Source organism: Argentina silus (assembly GCF_951799395.1).
Source record: "Argentina silus genome assembly, chromosome: 1".
NCBI lineage: Eukaryota > Metazoa > Chordata > Actinopteri > Argentiniformes > Argentinidae > Argentina > Argentina silus.
The window spans coordinates 21,347,476-21,367,583 of record NC_139655.1 but is presented as its reverse complement, the minus strand read 5'-3'; the positions used below and the strand labels follow the sequence as shown (position 1 = coordinate 21,367,583).

General features: G+C 46.4%; 1 protein-coding gene across 1 annotated transcript; it reads right to left on the bottom strand.

Annotated features, from left to right (window-relative positions):
* Positions 1–45: 45 nt before the first annotated feature.
* hdlbpb (high density lipoprotein binding protein b) lies at positions 46–14,478 on the bottom strand. The gene is made up of 27 exons (XM_083676487.1): positions 14,402–14,478; positions 12,893–12,972; positions 12,328–12,429; positions 11,633–11,781; positions 11,333–11,548; positions 10,972–11,178; positions 10,425–10,640; positions 9,732–9,938; positions 9,287–9,394; positions 8,783–8,887; positions 8,470–8,548; positions 8,167–8,306; positions 7,847–8,065; positions 7,673–7,759; positions 7,374–7,505; positions 6,928–7,146; positions 6,513–6,734; positions 6,131–6,349; positions 5,861–5,999; positions 5,562–5,689; positions 5,351–5,455; positions 5,125–5,259; positions 4,625–4,768; positions 4,049–4,228; positions 3,795–3,911; positions 2,728–2,880; positions 46–2,529 (listed from the first exon to the last, which is right to left on the bottom strand). The coding sequence occupies exons 3-27, from the start codon at positions 12,401–12,403 to the stop codon at positions 2,437–2,439; spliced, it is 3,795 nt and encodes a 1,264-aa protein (XP_083532613.1). The 5' UTR covers positions 12,404–12,429; positions 12,893–12,972; positions 14,402–14,478; the 3' UTR covers positions 46–2,436.
* Between the last annotated feature and the right edge of the window lie 5,630 nt (positions 14,479–20,108).

Sequence of the window (20,108 nt, the reverse complement as noted above, 5' to 3'; positions counted from 1 at the left end):
GATACAAAATGATACAAGTTCCTTGGTTCCTTTTTTCATATTTTATTTGGAGTAGGAAAAATCCAGTCACTGACATGTTATTGCAGTGTTGCATATGTACTCAATCACACCTTTTCAAAATGATGTATAATTATTTCTTAAGGCCAATAGTGTTCTTTCAGCTTTAATAAAGAAACTGGTGGCTCACTCGGGCACATGTGCTTTGCTGTAACAGACACACTAACATCAGTAATGTCAATCAATAGTGTCTCAACTCGGCTTTCCCGTGACAAAGAGGGGCAAGAGTTCCAACAGATTAATGTTCAACAAATGAAATCAGTGCAAAGGATAAAATAAGTTGTTTTTATCAAAGCTTTTGAGGCTGCAAAACGGACGCAGGCGTTTCGGAGGGGCATTATGTGTACTGTAATGTATCACGGCGCTATTTTAACGGCGTAAAAACAGTCTAGTGCAAACGCGGGCGGTGGCGCTAGTCACTTGACCTGCTCATTGTCGTAGCAGTAATATTACTGTCATAGCAGTAATATTTCAGACACACCCAGCGTCCGCATTTGCGCAACTGTTTACGCCGTTAAAATAGCGCCCTGTGTGACACATTACAGTACATAGACATCATGTAAAAACAGCAATCTAACTTGTTGGGTTGCATAGTCTGTCGTTTGTTAGCTAGTCCATCCTTGTAGGGAGAAACAAATCTACAGACATTTCTGCACCAGCCCTGACCTTCTATCTGCACACTTGAGACAACAGGCACATGGAATAGTTTGATTAAATTCTGGAGCTATGGGTCATTCTGACTGATCTCTACCTGACTCTCAGTAGTGGACAGAAGGAATAGTACAGGAGGTGTGGTTAAAATCTATCCAAAAAACAGTTTGTGCTACAAATGACAAAATAAGTGCAAAGTACTAGCAAACAAGAACTATTGAGTCCTATGGCGAGCAAACACAGTGATTTTTAAGTGATTTTGATGCACTACCAAAGTCCAGCTACTGACAATTCAGTCACTTGAGTTAAATTTGGAGCAGTGTAAAATCCTTTGTATGTGGACAGTAAGTGCAAAATTATACAAGGTGACTGAACATGTAGAGAGTAGAAAGTGAAGGGAAGAGAAGAATGAAGGAGAAGAAGGGGGAAATGACATAACAGGAAGAGGAAGAAAGGAATGGGAAAGTCTATCCCCGTGCCCCCAATTCTCCACCATTTTCCCTGAAGTGAACACTTGTGTATTCTCCAACATCCTACTGTATGCTTAAATCCATGTTAGTGCACAAGTTCACAATTCAGGGAAAAGGGTGGAGACTTGAGATGCAGGGAAGGTTTGGGCGAGCTTCGTTCTAATGTTCACCTTACTGTACACAGTCTGTCAAATGAATAAAAAGATGTTTTTAAAAAAAATAGTAAGAACTTATTTGTACACCTCAACCTAACCATAGGACACCCAACCCCATACATATTAAACTCCTTCCACAAGAAATGTTTATAAGCATCAAGCTACAGTAAATGCTTTATAAAAATGCGAGCTCACAGAAGTTTAAATAAAAAGGAATAATATTTTATAAATAAATAAATACATAAATAAATACATAAATAAATAAATAACATGGATAAGACAACCTTAATTACACTCAATCAGACATTGCAAGAATTCTTAAGACTTTGACAGAAAATCTCATCATGAGAAAAAAACTACAGTATGGAAGCTATTTTAGCTCAGTTATAAATACAGTAGGAACTATGCACATCCTCTGTTTGTGATATGGGGCCACATATCATCTTCACTCTACCTCACCTCTGTTAGTGGGGTGGGGCCACATATCATCTTCACTGTAACACACCTATGTAACTCCCTAGTGAAAGACAGTAATAATGTGCCTCGAAGGATCAGCTATCAACAAACTCTGGTAAAAACCACAGTAAAACAAAATAAGAGGACATTGCTTAAAAAAAATCTCCTTGCACAATTAAAACATTAAAAATATCCATGTCATGGAACATTGCCATGTTATCTTTGAAATTATTGGTCTGGAGGTCCCCTACATAGCTAAAAAAATGCCCATTTCTCTTTAGTACCAAACACATCTAGCTGGTAACCTCTAGTGCCACTACTTGCTGGGTTAAGTGTGTTCATAAGAACCGTTAACCTACAGTGTGGACGTGAAGGGAGGCTGTGGGTTTGGGGTTGGCAGTGGGATACACTGTCTTAAATGAGTCCTCACAATGCTTCAACAACTCCAGCAGCAGTGACACAGAGAGGCAAGACGCAGTGAGAGAGTGCAGGTCTTCTCCTCCAGGGAAGAGAGAAAGGGATGGAGGAGAGAAAGATCGAGCCTCGAGTGGCAGGATGGTAGTGATAGCCGTGAGAGACAGAGAGAAAGTTGTACTGTGGAGGGAGGGGGAGTAGAAATGTGTCCTTTAATTTTCCCCTGCCATCCCTCAAAACTTCTTGGGGCCCCAAGCAGACATCTGTTTAGGTGCCACGCCAGCCCCAAAGGTGGGGAAGTCATCTGCACTGCTCATGTCAGGGGCCTGAGAGACACAACACAAAACATAACACATTCTGATGATCAACATGATAGATATGAGGGTGACAACAGACAAATACAAAGATGATAATAATTCTTAATTATAATGATGAGATTGGCAACACAACACAAAGCATTAGTCATACGGCTGATGATGACATGATTATTATAAATGAGGAAGAGGGTGGAAGCGCAAACACACCGTGTTCCCTGCAGCATTCCAGGGGGCGTCCCTCACCACATAGCCCTTGGCTGGCCCACCACTGTTGTCCCCCTCGCCTCCTCCTCCTCCACCATAACGAGACGGAGGCTTCATGTAGGCAGCCATGGTCTCTGTCTCTGTCACACTCAGCATCTACACAGAGAGAGGGAGGGAGAGGAGATAGAGGGGAGGAAAGAAAGGTGAGATAAGAGGTGGAGACAGAGAGAGAAAGGAAGATAGAAGAGAGAAAAATGGTATGGTGGCACAGGAAGATATTCACTCATCAGTGGCATAAGCTAGTCACGACGGGCCCGGGTTCAAATATGTTGATGTCCATTATAATAATAATAACAACTATTTTCAATACCTGGAGCAGCGGCCTTTGCTTTATATCATGAGATTTGTCAACAATCCCCCTCCCATCATTTGAAACACCTTCTGTTCAGCAAAATCATCCAGTTTGAAATCATTGGCTCTGACATTCTATTAGGGGGGTATGAGCAGCTACGTTTTAACAAAAACTAATTTCAGGAGACAAGATGCCCCCTGTTCTCCCTTTTTTTAAGCACTGCTTGTCTCTTATGTTTGAATTAGAATGGCATCTTCGTATTTTGTTTACTAGCTTTCTAGACTGTTTTCACATATAGATCACATGATAAAAGAAACAATAGGATCGTTGGAGGATAGGATTTCTCAGCAATCTTTGCACAGCGACCAAAATGGATTATAACTATTATTCCAAAAGACTTGTGTAAATGAAATAGATTTACTATTATCATAAATTCATATCATGGTGACTCTTGTGCAGTGACCAAAATTGCATGTAGGCATACCCATGATAAAAGTATGTTGTATGTATGTATATATATGTATTAAATATGTATTAAATTGACAGACACAAGATACTGAGACACACCAGTTATTCAATACTCTTTATGTTGGCCAAAGTAAGGGGGGCCCGCTCAACATTGTGAGCCAGCCTCCCCTATGGGCCCTGGTGCATGTGGTCTTCCGTCCCTGACCTTTATTCTTCATCCATCCATCCACACATCCTATCTGTGACTTACGTATTCCTCTTCTAAGTTGAGTAGGTGGTCTACAGCGTTATCTACAGTCTCTGGCAGGCCTGTCACTGTCACTCTGTCTGGCTCATCTGACCCCGGCTGAGGAAACCGGATATCCACCTATTCACCGGGGAGAGGAGAGGGGAAAGGAGACAAATGGGTTAAGGTTATTTCTAGAGGCATCACCAGACATGAAAACAATCTTTTTCTCACACACACACACACACACCCACACCCACACACACACACACACTCACCTTAAACTCCTCCATGAGTTTGCGGATGGCTTTGCCGCGGGCTCCTATGATGCGTGCATGTGTGCGTGGGTCCAGGTGGACATCCTGGCTGACCATCTCCTGCAAGGCTGACACCAGCTGTTCTATGGCCGCTCGCGCCTCCTCAGCATTCTGCTCATACCCCGAGATCACTATCACATCCTGGGAAGGAGAGGAGAGGAGAGGAGAGGGGACAGGAGAGGGAGGGGAGATATGGAGGGAGATAACAGAGGAGAGGACAGGAGAGGGGACAGGAGAATGAGGGAGGGAGTTCATGAAAGTTAAGAATGAGATTAAAGAAGAAAGTCAATAATGGAAAGAGAAACAATGACCCAGATGAGGATTGTGTGATGTAACTGTTGTCACAAACATTTGTCACTGATCATTTTCCACGCATACTTTAAGGCTGTTGTTGAGCAGGTCTCCTCTTCCTAACTGAGTCTCACACACACACACACACACACACACACACACACACACACACACACACACACACACACACACACACACACACACACACACACACACACACACACACACACACACACACACACACACCTGCTGTTCATCTCCCTTGTCGGGGAACTGCACGTTGACGTCATGGTCTTTGCGGATCTGGGAGATGACAGCTCCTTTACGGCCAATGATCTTGGGATGGAACTTGGGGTCTACAGAGATGGTCAGCTTGAAACTGCGCAGAGCCTGAAGGACAGAGGGGGAGAAAGTGGTGACATCAGATCATGTGGGCAGGAAATGTTGGTCTCATTATGATCAACTTACACTATATAAGTGAATGAATAAACTAATGAATAAACAACAGTGAAATAATTAATTTAATTATGTTCATGTCATGCCACAACTGTGGCCCAGCCCCTATGAAATTGTAATTAATGCATTAATGATTCGCATAAAACACGTGCATAAAAAATAGATATAGATACATTTCACATCACTTAAAGCACATCAAATTTCCACTCAACTCTATGTACAGTGTGTGTGTGTGTGTGTGTGTGTGTGTGTGTGTGTGTGTGTGTCTATGTTTGTTTCTGCATTCCTACCCTGTCCTCCTGCTCGGCCTGTAATTCCTTGACTCTCTCCAGCAGGCCCAGTTTGGCTCTCTCTACGTTGGCCACCTGACCTGTGACCTTGATCAGGTCAGACTGCTGCTCAGGCTGGGGCACCCAGATGTTAACCTACAGTACACACGCACTCATGTGTTAGTCACTGATGACATATGTTGACAGTACCCCACTTCCCCCAGAGGAGGCCAGTAAAGGTCCTTACCTCATACTCCTCCATCATCTTCCTGATTCCACTGCCCTTTTGGCCGATGATGTAGCGATGGAGGTCATAGGATACCTCCACATCCTCAGTGACTGGGACGAGAGCCTGGGGAGAGAGACCGAGAATTCAATAAATGTCAACATTAAACTTCTGACAGAGGGACAGAGAGTAGTTGGAAGCTAACAGTTCAGGGGAAAATAAGGGCTCATACCAGAAGGGCTGTCTTTGCCGGCTCACACTTTTCTGTCCGCCCCGAGATGGTGATGATGTCGCACTTACGAGGGACGAACTCCACCTCCGGGCTGGCGTCGCCATTCTCCTGAGGAGGGGGCTCTTGACCTACAGCGTAACCATAAAACATGTTAAATCTGTGTTATCTGTGTTAAATCAAAATACCCTATGGAGGGTATTTTGGGGTAATGTTTTTTTGTGTGTGCTTCTATTGTGATACAAGGTGATGGATGGTGTTAAATGTATGGGTATAAAGTGGTGTATCAACAGTGGACTGACCTGCGTTCTCGTCCCTGTCAGGGAACTTGATCTGGACCTCGTGGTCTCTGGTGATCTGCTGGATGCGACAGCCCTTGGGGCCCATGATAGCCCGGTGGTACCTCTGGGGGATGGCCACCTCCACACTCACCTGGGCCTCCTAAAGGTGTGTGTGTGTGTGTGTTGGGGGTAGGTAAAGGGGGAGAGACAAACAGGTAGGAGGGGTAGGGTAAGAGGAAAGGAGAAGCAATAATACAGGAAACAAACACACACAAATGCACACGGCCGTACCAGGTCTTCAATGATCTCCTGGATGCGTCTCTTGGCTGCTTCCACGCAGTCTTTGGCCCCCTTCAGTGTGATGCGGTCACTGTGTGTGCCAGTCCGGGGGAAGCTAACCGCTACCCCACCATACTCCTCTGCCAGCTCCCTTAGCACCTGCCCTCGCCGACACACAAAGTAGCGGTGGTGCCGTGTCTCCACCACCATACTGTCCTCCACCACGTCATCCTGAGGAGGGGGGAGGGAGGAGGGTACATAGGTAAGACCAGGGTTGAAAAGCAATATTAAGGAGGGTCCCTCTTCTCATAGACCTAATCTGCACTGCAACATTGTGGTAGACCATGCTCACCTCCCGTTCTATAAAGGGCCATGGAGAAGTGCCTCAACCTACCAGGTTTTTGACGAGTGCTTCCAGCTCTCTTTGGGCCAGCCGTACGGCCTCCTCTCTGCCTACAATGGTGATGAGCTCCTGCTCCGGCTCGTCTGGCGATGGAAAGATTATGCGAGCGCCCGTCCGGTCCCGCACGCGGCGAATGTTGGCCCCGCCTCGCCCAATCAGGAACTTGTGGTACTCCGGCTTGGCCTGTAGCTCCACCGTGAAGTTGTTCACTTGCTGAAAACGACAGAGGAGAGAAAGAAGGGATAAAAGGAGGAGAGAAATTATAAGAGACATTTTGGGAGGTAGTCAGTCAAAGGTGGTGACAGGTTTCAGCAAATAAGTCAACAACCTCATTCAAGGATGGATTCAAGTATTGACCAAAAATACACTAGCTACTACAGTAGCTCTCTAGCTCTCTCCCCCTCACCTTCTCCTCTGCCAGTTGCAGGAGTTGTTTCCGAGCCCTCTCTACCTCCCCTGCTGGTCCTCTGATGGTCACCCTGTCAGAGCCTGACCCCTCAGAGGGGAAGTGGATGTGGACACCCCCACACTCCTCCATGATGGAACGCACCAGGCAGCCCTTGGAGCCAATCAGAGAGTTGTGGAGCTTGGCCGGGATGGTTACCTCCGTCTCCTTGATGTTGGCCTGGTGAAAGGAGGAAGAGAACAAAAGAGAGGGAGGATAGAGAGCGAGGGAGAGGAAGAAAGGAAGGGAAAGGGCAAGGGGAGGAGTTTAATCATCAAATCAAGGTTAGGCAAGAGAGAGAGGCAAGGTTAGAGATTGAGAGAGCATGAGCAAGCAGGTAGGGGAAAGAGGTTGATGAAATCCAGACAGGAGGCCTCAAACCACAGACACACATACAGGGGTCTCACCAGCTCTCTCTGGATAGCCAGGATCCTCTCTCTGGCAGCCTCACAGTTGCCCTTCCTCCCTGTGATCACTATCATCTCAGAGTTACTATTCTCTGTAGGCAGGTCTATCTTAGTGTTGGTCTCCTCACGGATCTGTTGGACACACACACACACACAGTTTATTATGCTAAAAGTTAAAGCGAACTGCATACTATGTCATAAGTAAAAAAATAAAAAAATAAAAAAATATTCAATGATGCACACTTGAGTGATTGCCATTCAAAGTTAGAACCCTATTTTGTGAAACACTTCAGACTCACCTTTTTTATGTTGGCACCTCCTTTGCCAATTATGTTTTTGTGGAACTGTTTGAAGATGGGGACAGAGAGCGAGAAGCTGTTCTCTATCTACCAAGAGAGATTAACAAGGCAAGTGAGTAACCAGGACGATGTCTATAATATAGACAGCAAATGATGTGTGAGTGGGAGTCTTACCAGTTCAGCAATGAGTTTCTGGAGAAACTTTGCACATTTCTCCACCTCGTTCTTGGGCCCCCTGAGCTGAACAATGTCACTCTTCTGAGATGGGTCAGGGAAGTTGATGATGACCTCTGGGAACTTGTCCCTGACTTCTTTGATCTTCTCGCCCTTCTGGCCGATGATGGTGCGATGGAACTTCTGCTCCACGATCAGATCTTTGGTGCGCTCGTTCTCCTACAAAGAGGAAACAGAGCAATGGCAGAAAAGGGATGAGGTGTTTAATGTCACTAAAATAGCCATGCTGAAGTCAACCTTCCCCAGTCCAACATCCTCACCATGCGCTGGGCCATTTCTAGCAGCTCCCTGCGTGCCAGCTGCACCCCCTTGGGATCCCCCTCGATGCGGACCAGTCCACTTCCATCCGTGTCCTGGGGGATCCGAACTGACACCTTATACTGCTCCTTGATCCGGTTTACTGACGGGAGAGAGAAGGGCAAATAAAGCATATACATTAGCTACTAAACATTAGCAAGTTCACACTATACTGAGGGATTGTAGAGTTTATTTCAGACAACAGAGACAAGGCCGGGGGTTGTGTGTGTGTGTGTGTGTGTGTGTGTGTGTGTGTGTACACTCACTGTTGGCTCCATTCTTGCCTATGAGGTGTCTATGGAAGCGTTGGTCTATGTTGACCTCAGTGTAGTCCATCCTCACAAGCTGTAAACAGCGAGAGACGGGTTTACAGTGAGATCTACTGTTTCATCTCCATAAAGAAAATAAATCTGAAAATACACACACTCAACTCTTTTCATGTTGTAGAGGTACTCTTTTCGATTCAACATGACACACAACATTGCACAATGTACAATTAGCCATTTGGGGTGAAATGACTGCATGTGAGAGGCTAGGGAGACGTAAACATGCAGCTCTGTGGTACATAGGGACACTGACCAGGTCTTTGATGATGTCTTGTATCTGGGCCTGGGCCAGCTCCACCTCCTCTGTAGGCCCCTCCAGGCTGATCCGCTCCTCGCCGTCTGTGAACTCTATGTGAACCTATACACAGGGGTCAGAGGTCAAGGGGGCGAACCTATCAAAGGGTTGTCATCTCCTCCCAAGCCCTCCATAAGTCACTGCAATGAGTGAGGGGTGTCACTATAGAGAAGTAAGAGCATGCATTCTTGGAGAGCAAAAATCCAAATCCTTTTCATAGGCCTGATTTAATAAGGCTCTGGCTTTTGAATTACAATGCTTAATAATCAAATAGGAATTTTATTTGTACTTTCATCTCTTTGTTTCGCTCTCATGCTTCCATCTATCTATTCTCAAACAGTATATCCCTTTATCCATCTCCACACCACCAATTTTCCGAGTGCAGCAGGCCCTCTCTTTTATTCTCCTCCATCCCTCTCTCTCCCTCCCGCTCACTCATCCTTTCATCCCCCTCTCTCTCACCCTGGGTAGCTGCTGTGTGATGCGTCCTATGTTCTGTCCTTTCTTGCCGATGATGAAGCGATGGAGCCAGGCTGGGGCCGTCACCTCAACAACCATCACACTCTTGGCCTGCAGAAAGGACATCATTAGAGACAAAGAAGAGAGGGGACCAGGCTAGAGCATGTTGTCACACACACTGACACTACACAGACTGACACCACACGCACGCACACAAAGTCTCTCAATCTCTTACATTTTCTCTCACAAACACACAGGGGTCAGAGGTCAAGGGGGCGACACACAGAGTCCACACCACCACACACAGTCAGCCATTACATCCATATACACCATAGCCACAACTTAATGTAAAAAAGTCAGACCAAGGAGACTAAAAGTTCTAACACAGAGAAAAGCCCTGGGATCTTTGTACTGAAAATAAGAAACTCATCAACCATGTCCTTCTCACCTTGGCATAGACCTGTGTGAGGGCGGGCCCCAGTTTGTCTGGCTCTCCTCTCAGGATAATAGTCTCAGACACCGAGTCCAGAGGGGGCATCTCCACAGAAACACCGGTAGTCTCCATGATCTCCTGCAGGGTGTTGCCCTTGGGCCCCACAATGTACTTATGCTGTGACTTCTTCACCTCCACTGAGATGGTGGTGGTCTTTCTCTTCTGTAGGGACGGAGAGGGAGAGATGGGAAAGAGGGAGATGAGAAAGGAAAGAGAAGGGAAGGAGAGTGGATAGAGTGAGTGAGGGATGAGGGAAGAGAGAGGAGAAGAGAGTAGAGGTAGAGGGAGCGGGTTAGGAGGGAGGGAGTGGGGGAAGAAGGTGGGAGATGAGGAGTGACAGGGGTGTAAGAAAGGAGAGTAATTGAAAGCGACAGGAGAAAGGAAGTGAGGGGGCGACAGAGAGAGAGAGAGAGAAGAGAGGGATTGAGAGTGATTGAAATGGACAGAAAATAGAAAGAGAGGAAGTGAAAGGAACAGAAAGAGGGAGAGCGCAAAAGAGTGTACAAGTCTTTTTGCCTCAGATCCATGCACCAAATGACATCAGCATTCTCATCCTCTTGTCTTCCACTAAAATCCAATTTTCACACACACATGCCCGCACACCTTCTCTGCAGCTTCTCTCTAAGCCCCAAGTACCCACACACACACCTTCTCATCGTAGATGGCCCGTATGCGGTTGATGGCGAGGGCCACTGCCTCCTTCTCCCCGGTAATGACAATCTCGTCCTTGTGCAGGCTGGGCGGAGGGATGCTGATGCGAGCCCCAGTCTCCTGACTCAGCTCCTGGACCAGTCGGTTGTGGGCCCCCGCGATGAACGGATGGAAGACCTTCTCCAGGGAGAGACGCTCTACAGCACGCTTATCCTGGTGGGGGAGGGGGGAGATGTTTGTGTAGCTCTGCACACTGGTGTTACAAGAAAGAACTACTTGGGTTCCCGATTGAGCACCGCATGAATGAGGATAGGAAATGTTTGTTGCAAAGAGCCTACTACCATATAAAACCATGTAATATCAGTATTATTGTTCACCAACAACATTACTGTTCACTCATTTACTGTACATGAAAGTTCATGTCTGGGGCAGATAAAACAATTAAAAAAAACTCTAAGAGCAGGAGTTTGATCCTTGGAGACAAAAATAAATATCCATCATCATCATCACTTTTCCCTTTACATCCCCCTCTAACCCCACTGACCTGTTCTGCAGATATGAGCAGGATCTCGTGGCGAGCCTTCTCGATGCCCTCCTTAGTGCCTGTGATCCTGATGTTGGTACTAGGGTCGTCGGGGCGCGGGATGGCGATCTTGGTGGCCGTCTTCAGCTCCAGCTCTTGCAGCTTCTCACCATTCTTCCCAATCACAAACCGGTGGTGCTCCTTGGGAATGGCCACTGTGGCTGAAGCCTGGGAACCAGAGGAGGAAGGCAGAAATGGAGAGATGGAACACACCGCAACAACTATATTTACTTTATAGGCCTATATTATGGTGGGGAAATTCCAAACTGCAACAGCCCTAGCCTATATAAGTGTGGGAGAATTTAGGAGTACTCTAAAACACCTGTGTCTGCAGTCGAGCCACGATCTCCTTGCGGGCCTTCATAACAGAGTCCAGTTTGCCAGTCACCATGATGGACAGGCCCTGGTCCTTGGCCAGCGACAGCTCGATGTGAGCCCCAGTCCGCTGCATTATGTCCAGACACACCTTGGCCTCCTCGCCCTCACCAAACTGGCTGTTGTCCTTGTAGCGCCGCTCCTCAAGGGGCACATGGAACACCTGGGTGGTGGATAACAGAATGATGAGAGGACAGTGGTTGAAGAATAGATGGAGATAGAGAAATTGTGTGTGTGTGTGTCTCACCTGGGTGATGACAGAGGCTTTGATAGGCCTAATCTTACTCCAGGCCCCGGCCGGCTCTCCTGCCTTCTCCCCCGGGGCTCCCTTCTCAGGGAGAGGAGGAAAGGCCTCCAGGTAGGTGGGGATGTAGGCCTCATCCTCCAGCACACCGCCTTGAAGATGGATGGAGAATGAGAAATAGATTAGAGAAAACAAGAGAGTTTTACATTTTTATAAAAGTCACAAAAAGCATCACTGGATTTGCTTAAAGGGGAAGTTTACCAGAAATCAATTTTCATGTGTATTTCTGGTCAATCCATAATGCATACCGTCTCGAACTATCATCATTTTGTGTGCCGCTGCATCATAGCTGTTTACTTCCTGAAAAAGTCTCATCCCCCGTTAAAATACGTCCGATGGGAGTTTTTGCACACGACCCTGCTCTACTATGCCAGTGATTCACAGAGAGCAGCACGCGCTAGCTCTTGCACTGTTCAACAGAAGGACCTTGCGTGGGAGGGCATATTCCCATCACAAGGTGAATAGGAAGCCACTAAAAGGATCAAGTCAACTTTATTTACTGCCTTCCTTCCCTGAAGAAATAATAGATGTGGACTGCACACACACACACCACTATGGTACTATGGTGCTCTGCCATGACCTGCCAAATCTGTAGATGTGCCTCATCCTCAGATCCCCTTCAGCCACCCATACCATACCTGTGATCTCCTGGTCCTTCAGCCCGCTGCGGTGCTCAGCAAAGCTCTCCGGGGTCAGCACAGCCACAGAGCTCATGGTTCAAGAGTTATTCCGCTATTCCACTGTGAGAGAGGGGTCGAGACAGGGAGAGAAGGGGGGTCCGATAAGATACAGTATTGTTTTTTTATGAGAAATAATCAATCTCAATGCTCAAAAACCCATCAAGCGTAGCAGCTCATCTACTATTGCGAGCCAATTCCGAGTGCTGAAATATCACTTTACAGATAAAGTGCATATAGACCTCCTTTCTTCTCTCATGTATGTCTCGCTACTGTGCTGTATTATAAGCTCAGTGGGATTTCTACCCCCAGTAGAAAGAGTGAGTCCCAATAGAGCATTGACTGTGGCCTTGTTCAGCACCCTGACTGCACACTAAAGCTCCAATTAAAACCAGATTCAAAAGACAACAACTCTTAGAATATTTGCAAAATGTGTAAAGGGGACATCTAGCCTACGGAAAAACAGAACGTTCTTGGCTTCATGGCTTTCTGCTCAAGTAATCACGGGTGGTAAACCCACACTTACCTCCAAAAGGTCAGTTGCCAGAGAGTCCGTCCTGTTGATGGCTACCGTAAACGCTTCAGTGTGAGTATGTCTGTCTGGTCCTGGACAGGAAGAAGACAAACAATAGGATGTAGGCTAATGTATATCAGAAGCAGAAACAGAAGACACACACACACACACACACACACACACACACTACAAAAACAACCTCAATCACAGCCAACCCCTCTGGATATGCTCAGGCCCAGCCCCCAGGCCCCTGTGGTGGGTCAGGCGGGAGGCAGCAGTAAATAGATGACACTATGCATATAGCCTCAGCTCCCTGCTCTGGGGACCAGAGGGGCTAATTGGCACCTCTGCTTGCAATAAGAAAGGTACACTGACTATCGCTGGGGAGAAGCCGACTACTCCAGACCTCAGCATGCACATGCAAACTGGCGTGAGGGCATACGCGCACTCACAGAAAATAAAACCAACCTAACAACAGGCAAACTGAGCGAAGAATTGGTCACATATACTGCTATTATTCATATAAACCCGACCCAATGGACACGGACAAGCGCACGTAGGACGTGCGCGCGCACACACACACACAATTATAATGCCCCGATAGGTCTTAATTGCATCACAGGCTGCACACAAAAATAAATATTTACACAGAGAAACCGTGAACAGGCTGTGTTATTCTTTGTGGTTAGCATTGTGATTAATTCACATGAATCATATATACGGATTTGATCCCAATATGGCAATGTTGACAATCTGGTTGCCAAGATGAACTCACGAGTCACGCCCCTAAAATCAGCATCATTTTCAAATGTATTCTAGTTAATACACAGTAGTAAGTCTACTGTAGTAAAATAGCTCTCTTATTAACTACATAACATGTTGGATGGGTGGCAATCACTTAGGATGGGTTGGGTTATTTGTTTACGTCAGCCACTTGCATGAGTTTTACCTTGCCACTGAGTGACAGTGCATGCAATCGGAGATCATCCAGCTAGCAAACTCCTGCTAACGGGATTAGCTAATTCGCTAGCTAAATGCTGGATGGAAATTTCAACAACATAGAAACATAGAAACAACATAATCTGCTGCTGGAAATTAGTGAGGCAAACTAGCTGTGTAATGTACCTTGCTCCGTTACCATCAGTCAGTTTATGTGAAGAGAGACATACTAGACAAGTATTGTAAATAGTCCATCCCCGTTGCCCAATCTGCCAAGAACACAGCTGTGTTAATAGTAGCCCATCTGACTGTCAGGCTAACAACGTTGATTGATAATCGGCTAGCTAGCTAATGCTATCTTAATTTTTTCACATGGATTAACGTTAGACAGCTAGGGTAAGCTGCTTGCTAGCCAGATAACGGTTAATACTATCCAGCTAGATTTAGCTAACATTTTCAGCATTATTAGCCAGCTAGCTGGCTAACTATATCTACGTTGTTCTGGTGGTCTCCACGACACTTAACACTACATCATCATTGATATGACATATTCTAAAACACGAGAAAAAAATCATATCGTACCTTTTAAAGACAAAATGTGATTGCTCGTCAATTTGACAGGTGATGGGGAGCTGGTGTAAACACACGCTTTACATTCATTCACCACCAGTGTTCACCACCGACGGCCTGAAAGCGTTTGGCTAGCGGCGGAGTAATTCTACGCACGCAACGTCAAATAGAGGAAACACCACTTCCTCACTACTAAAAAGCCGCAGTATCTTTGCACCGCAGGAGTACCCTAGTAAAATAGACCCGTCTCCATCTACTGAATGTTTTTTTCTACATTCAAGGAATATCTATACTTTGAAAAATGACTTATGAATAGCTGATCGATCATCTCAAACAGTATGCATTGCATATACCTTCTGAAAATAACAGTTCTTTCTTTGCAACTTTTCAGATTGGCATACATTTATAAAATCACCGGATCTACTTCTCATTCATGATGTAGGCTACTGCAGAAATCAGCACTCAAGAACCTTCTCATTCGTGTCCTACTGAAAACGCATTGGAGGAGAAGATCGGGGTTCCTCCCCTTACATATTCTCATCCAATGCTTTTTGAGGACGGAGGAGAGGACGCGAGGAGTCCTGTTTCTAACTATTGAGAAAAGGCTATAGCAGAGTGGTATATTAGTTACTTTTATAGTAACTGGTTTCTTTTAGAGGTACTTATATGCACTGTTTTGTATACACAGAATTATAAATGAGCACCCCTTTCGTTTCATATGAAATTAAACCAGCTGGCTAGCTGACCAATCTATACTAGTTATGGTCTTCATTGACAAACTTAATAAATACTGCACACTCAACTTCTAAACTTATTTGCCAGTCATACAGTCATGTAACTAAGAACTTCACTGAAAATAAACTTGATAATCATTCATGGATTTATTGTTTTGTTGAATAGTCATGACTGGATTGAGGCTGAAAAATGTGTCTGTCCCAATGTAACCATGGTAACGTTTTGACAACGAATATTTTATGTGCTACTTTTTATCCTTCAGGCGAGTACAGGCATTGTATCTGCAGTCTCAAGTTGATTATTATTATTTTTTTAAACTTTTATTTATACAGGGGAAACACGCTGAGCCAACGACTCTTTTGCAGGTGCACTCTGTCCACAATATACATACAATTTCAAAACGACACATACAAAAATACAGCACAGTAAAATAGATTTCATACATGATTTCAAATCAATACATCATGTAAAATGATATGTTTTATCAAGAGTAACAATCACATTCTTCACCAAAGAGTTTATCAATCAACATTTTAAATTGCCTGTGCAGCACCAGAACAACCAACTGTAATGTGTTTTGTGGATTGTTCCAGCAGTGAGGTGCACCAAAACTAAAAGCGGACTCGGTGGAGACCCAAGGAACCTCAAGAGTTAACCAACTCTGAGAACTAATTAGGTTCTTATACTTCAATAACAAGGTTAGGTAAGCCGGGAGTGTATGCAGTAGGGCTTTGTACACAAAAAGGTAGTAATGAAGTAATCTACGGGACTTTAACAAGGTCCAGCCAACATTTTGACAAAGTACGCAATGATGAGTATTAAAACTATCTCATAGATAATGAAGATTTTCTGGGTAGTTGAAAGAAAGTGAGATAGGTTGGTTGGTTGATTGTATGGATGAATGGATAAATGAAAGAGAGGATGAATAGATGAGAGAGAGGAGGTATAGAAAGATCAGAACAATTAAGAGGTTAATCAGTGTCAGTTATACTGAGTGAAGCAGTAGTGACTGGTGAAAAGAAGAAAGGATGATGCTAGGTAGTTGAAGGTTGAGATTGATATAAGGTTAGAAAGATAGAAGGTTAGATCAATAGTATGTTAGAAGGTCATAGACAGACATGATGAGTCTGGGGTAGTTCAGTGGAGTGGGTAGAGGGTTGGTTGGTTGAGTGTGGCTTCAGTGGTGTAGAACTGGTAGCAAAGAGAGTGTATTGTGTAATCATTCTAAGAATGTGTTTTGCAGGCCTCTTGTAGTTTTAGAATTAAGAGTCCTGAAAGTTCCATGATAGTTGCAATAATAAAGGATCTCAGAATGTTGGCCAAAATCAACAATCCACCATGTTAACCGGAGAGGGGTTTTGGAGTTACAAAAAGCTTAATAGTTAAAAAAGTTGAATAGGTGGGCGTTTAAGTGGTGTAGCAATGTGAGTTAGACCTCTCTGCACGTTTTAAAGTTGGAATGGTATGAATAGCTTAAAAGTTGTAGGAGGAATAGCAGGTGGAAGAATATAATCATAATAACTAGAAATTAGTGGAAAAGGTTGAAAGATGTTTAGATAGATAGATTTGCTGGGTAGTTGAAAGAAAGTGAGATTGTTACAAAGGAACATCTGAGGAACCAAATGACAGCACACAGAGAGGGTAGTGTTTAGCCCAAAAGCGTATTTAATAGTAAAGAATAGGGAGAGGGGTAGGGGAGAGAGAGAGAGATAATCCAAGGAGTCGTCGGGGTCCGGCCCGGGGGTCGATAGCAGGAGGTCCAGTGTTCGGGGGAGGGGCAAGAGCCGTGGGATAATCTGTAGGGGTAGTCGGGGTTCGGTCCAGGAGTCGTTAGCGGGAGGTCTAGTAGCTGAGAGGGGTAGGGGGCCGAAGTTCAGGTACGGGCTAGGTCTGTGGAATGGGTTGACGAGGGGGTCCAAGGAAGATGAGGGTTCTGTGGAAGCACAGGAGAACAGGGAAGGTCACAAGGAGAAAACAAGACAAGGAATTCACAAGGGTTTCTCTGGAGGGCTGAAGCGTCTGTGGGTCACGGGTAAGTTACCATTCATCACAGTACATTCTGGCACTGGAGTGATGACCGGGCATGGTTCTTATAGGGTGCTGATTGGCGATAGGGCGCAGATGCGCTGCCGACTGGGAACTGGATGCTTCAGCGATGATGGCCGGGGCCTCAAGGTGGTGCCAGAGGGTTGGTTAGTAGGGGGAACCATAACAGTACCCCCCTCCCTATGGGAAACACCGGGCGACCATCCTGGAGCATCTGGGTGGGCCCGATAGAAGTCGGCCAACAAGGAGGGGTCCGCGAAGTAGGAGGCCAGGACCCAGTCTCAATCCTCAGGCCCGTAGCCCTCCCAGTCGACGAGGTACTGGAAACTGTGACCCCTACGGCGGACCGCCAGGACCTCCCTCACGGTCCACACGGGGTCGCCGTCATCCAGCACTTGGGGCTGAGGAGGGGCTTTGACAGGGGGAGACAGGAGGCTGGAGACTGCAGGCTTGATTTGAAAACAAAATGTCCAGGGGGATCCCCCACGTGGCTCACTAGGAGGTCGGCGGTCTCGGCAGAGGAGGAGAGTTTGGGAAGGGCAACGAAGTGGGCGGACTTCGAAAACCAGTCAACGATGGTAAGTACCACAGTGTTACCCTGGGAGGCGGGGAGACCGGTCACGAAATCCAGGGCTATGTGGGACCAAGGGCGGCTGGGGATAGGAAGGGGTTGTAGTAGTCTGGCTGGGGGTTGATGGGATGCTCCGGGCACAGATGGTACACGCGGCGACATACTCCCGGGTATCCAACTCCATGGCAGGCCGCCAGAACCATTGGTGGATGAAGGATAGAGTCTGGCCCACCCCTGGGTGACAGGCGAATTCGCTGGCGTGCCCCCACTCCAGGACTCGGGATCGGGCTGATGGGGGAACGAAGACACATCCGGGGGGTCCGCCTCCTGGGCTGGGGTGAGTGCGTTGGGCAGTCCTGACCATGGAGTCGATGGCCCAGGTGACGACGCCAACCACTCGGGAGGGGGGGAAGGATGGTGCCGGGGGTTGACGGAGCCACCTCCTCCAGGGCCAGACGGGAGAGTGCGTCGGCCTTAGTGTTGCTGGAGCCTGGCTTGTAGGTGATTTATGAATTTGAACCGGGTGAAGAGGGCCCAGCGCGCCTGGCGGGAGTTGAGCCTCTTGGCCGACCAAACCACATATGGCTGCGGGGACCCCACAAGCCAGTGTCTCCACTCCACCAAGGCCGCATACACTGCCAGCAGCTTCCTCTCGTCCGCCTGTAGGTGACCCTTCTCCACGATGTGGCCCAAGTACTCCACGGAGGCGGCATGGAATTGGCACTTTTCGGCCTTCACAAAGAGTCTGTTCTCCAGGAGTCGTTGGAGGACCATACGGATGTGCTGCTGGTGCTCCTCTTCTGTTCTGGAGAACACCAGGATGTTATCCAAGTATACCACCACAAAGACGTTCAACTTGTGCATTAGTGAGCCCGAAGGGCATCACCAGGTACTCGAAATGTCCCAGGTGGGTGTTAAAGGCCGTCTTCCATTCGTCCCACTCCTTTATGCGTACAAGGTGGTAGGTACTCCGGAGGTCCAGCTTGATGAAGATGGCCACTTGACGGAGAGGCTCGAAGGTTGAGCTGATGAGGGGTAGTGGATACTTGTTTTTCATAGTGATGTCATTGAGACTCCGGTAGTCTATACAGGGCCGGAGGGGTAGGGGGCCGAAGTTCAGGTAGGGGCTATGTCCGTGGAATGGGTTGACGAGGGGGTCCAAGGAAGACAAGGGTTCTGGGGAAGCACAGGGTAGGTCACAAGGAGAAAACAAGACACAAGGGTTTCTCTGGAGTGCTGAAGCATCTGCGGGTCACAAGTAAGTTACCATTCATCACAGTACGTTCTGGCACTGGAGTGATGACTAGGCAGGGTTCTTATAGGGTGCTGATTGGGGATGGGTTGCAGGTGTGCTGATTGGCAATAGGGCGCAGGTGCGCTGCCGACTGGGAGCTGGACGCTCCAGCGATGATCGCCGGGGCCTCAAGGTGGTGCCAGAGGGTTGGTTAGGAGGGGGAACCGTAACAGAGATAGTCTTATTATGGTTGCTTATAAAGTTAGAGATGGTTTAGTTGGTTGGTTGGATTGGTTGTATAGAATGTTAGATAGATAGATAGATAGATAGATAGATAGATAGATAGATAGATAGATAGATAGGATGAGCCTGGGGTACTTCAGTTGAGTGGGTCCATGTAATGCAACAGGTATTGAAAGGTTCTGATCAGTATTGATCAGCGGCTGTTCAAAACTGAATGCTGTCAAACACACTATTTAGAGAGTGCCGTTTTGGCAACCCGATCTCCTATCTATGGAGGCTACTACTGTATTTGTACAAAATAGCAAAGTGGTAATACAGTATGTACACGTAGTACATATTCCAGTCCCGTTCTCAAAGGCGCTGAGGGAAAATACGTGTAGGCCTACACATTACCACTTTGGTATTTTGTAGAACGGAGACCGGGTTGCATTTAGGGTATCAACATTTTCCCATTGATAGGCTATCTATACTAGTCTGCGATCGTGTGTGCAAAATATGTGTTGTGTGAGATGGGAATAGCTTATATTATTAACTGTAAAATATGAACTTTGCTCATGGACTCAATATATATATATATTGTTTTAAGTCCTAATCAAGTAAAAAAAAAAAAAAAGGATTATTCCAATAATTGTCACGAGATGGAAATACAGCACCAAGAAACCCGCACAGTGTGCGGGGTGGGGCAGTCGATGGGCAGGACTAGTGGTGTATTCGGCAGCTGTAGGGAACGCGGATAAACGAGTTCCTGAGTAGGAAATAACCACGAGAACGACCCACCAAGTCGGAGTTGCAAGTGGGAAACTCGGACCAGTATGATGATACCCGAGTTTACGAGTTGTCGTCAGAAGCTGATTTTGACAGTAAATGTACATATTTAAATTGTTAACAAT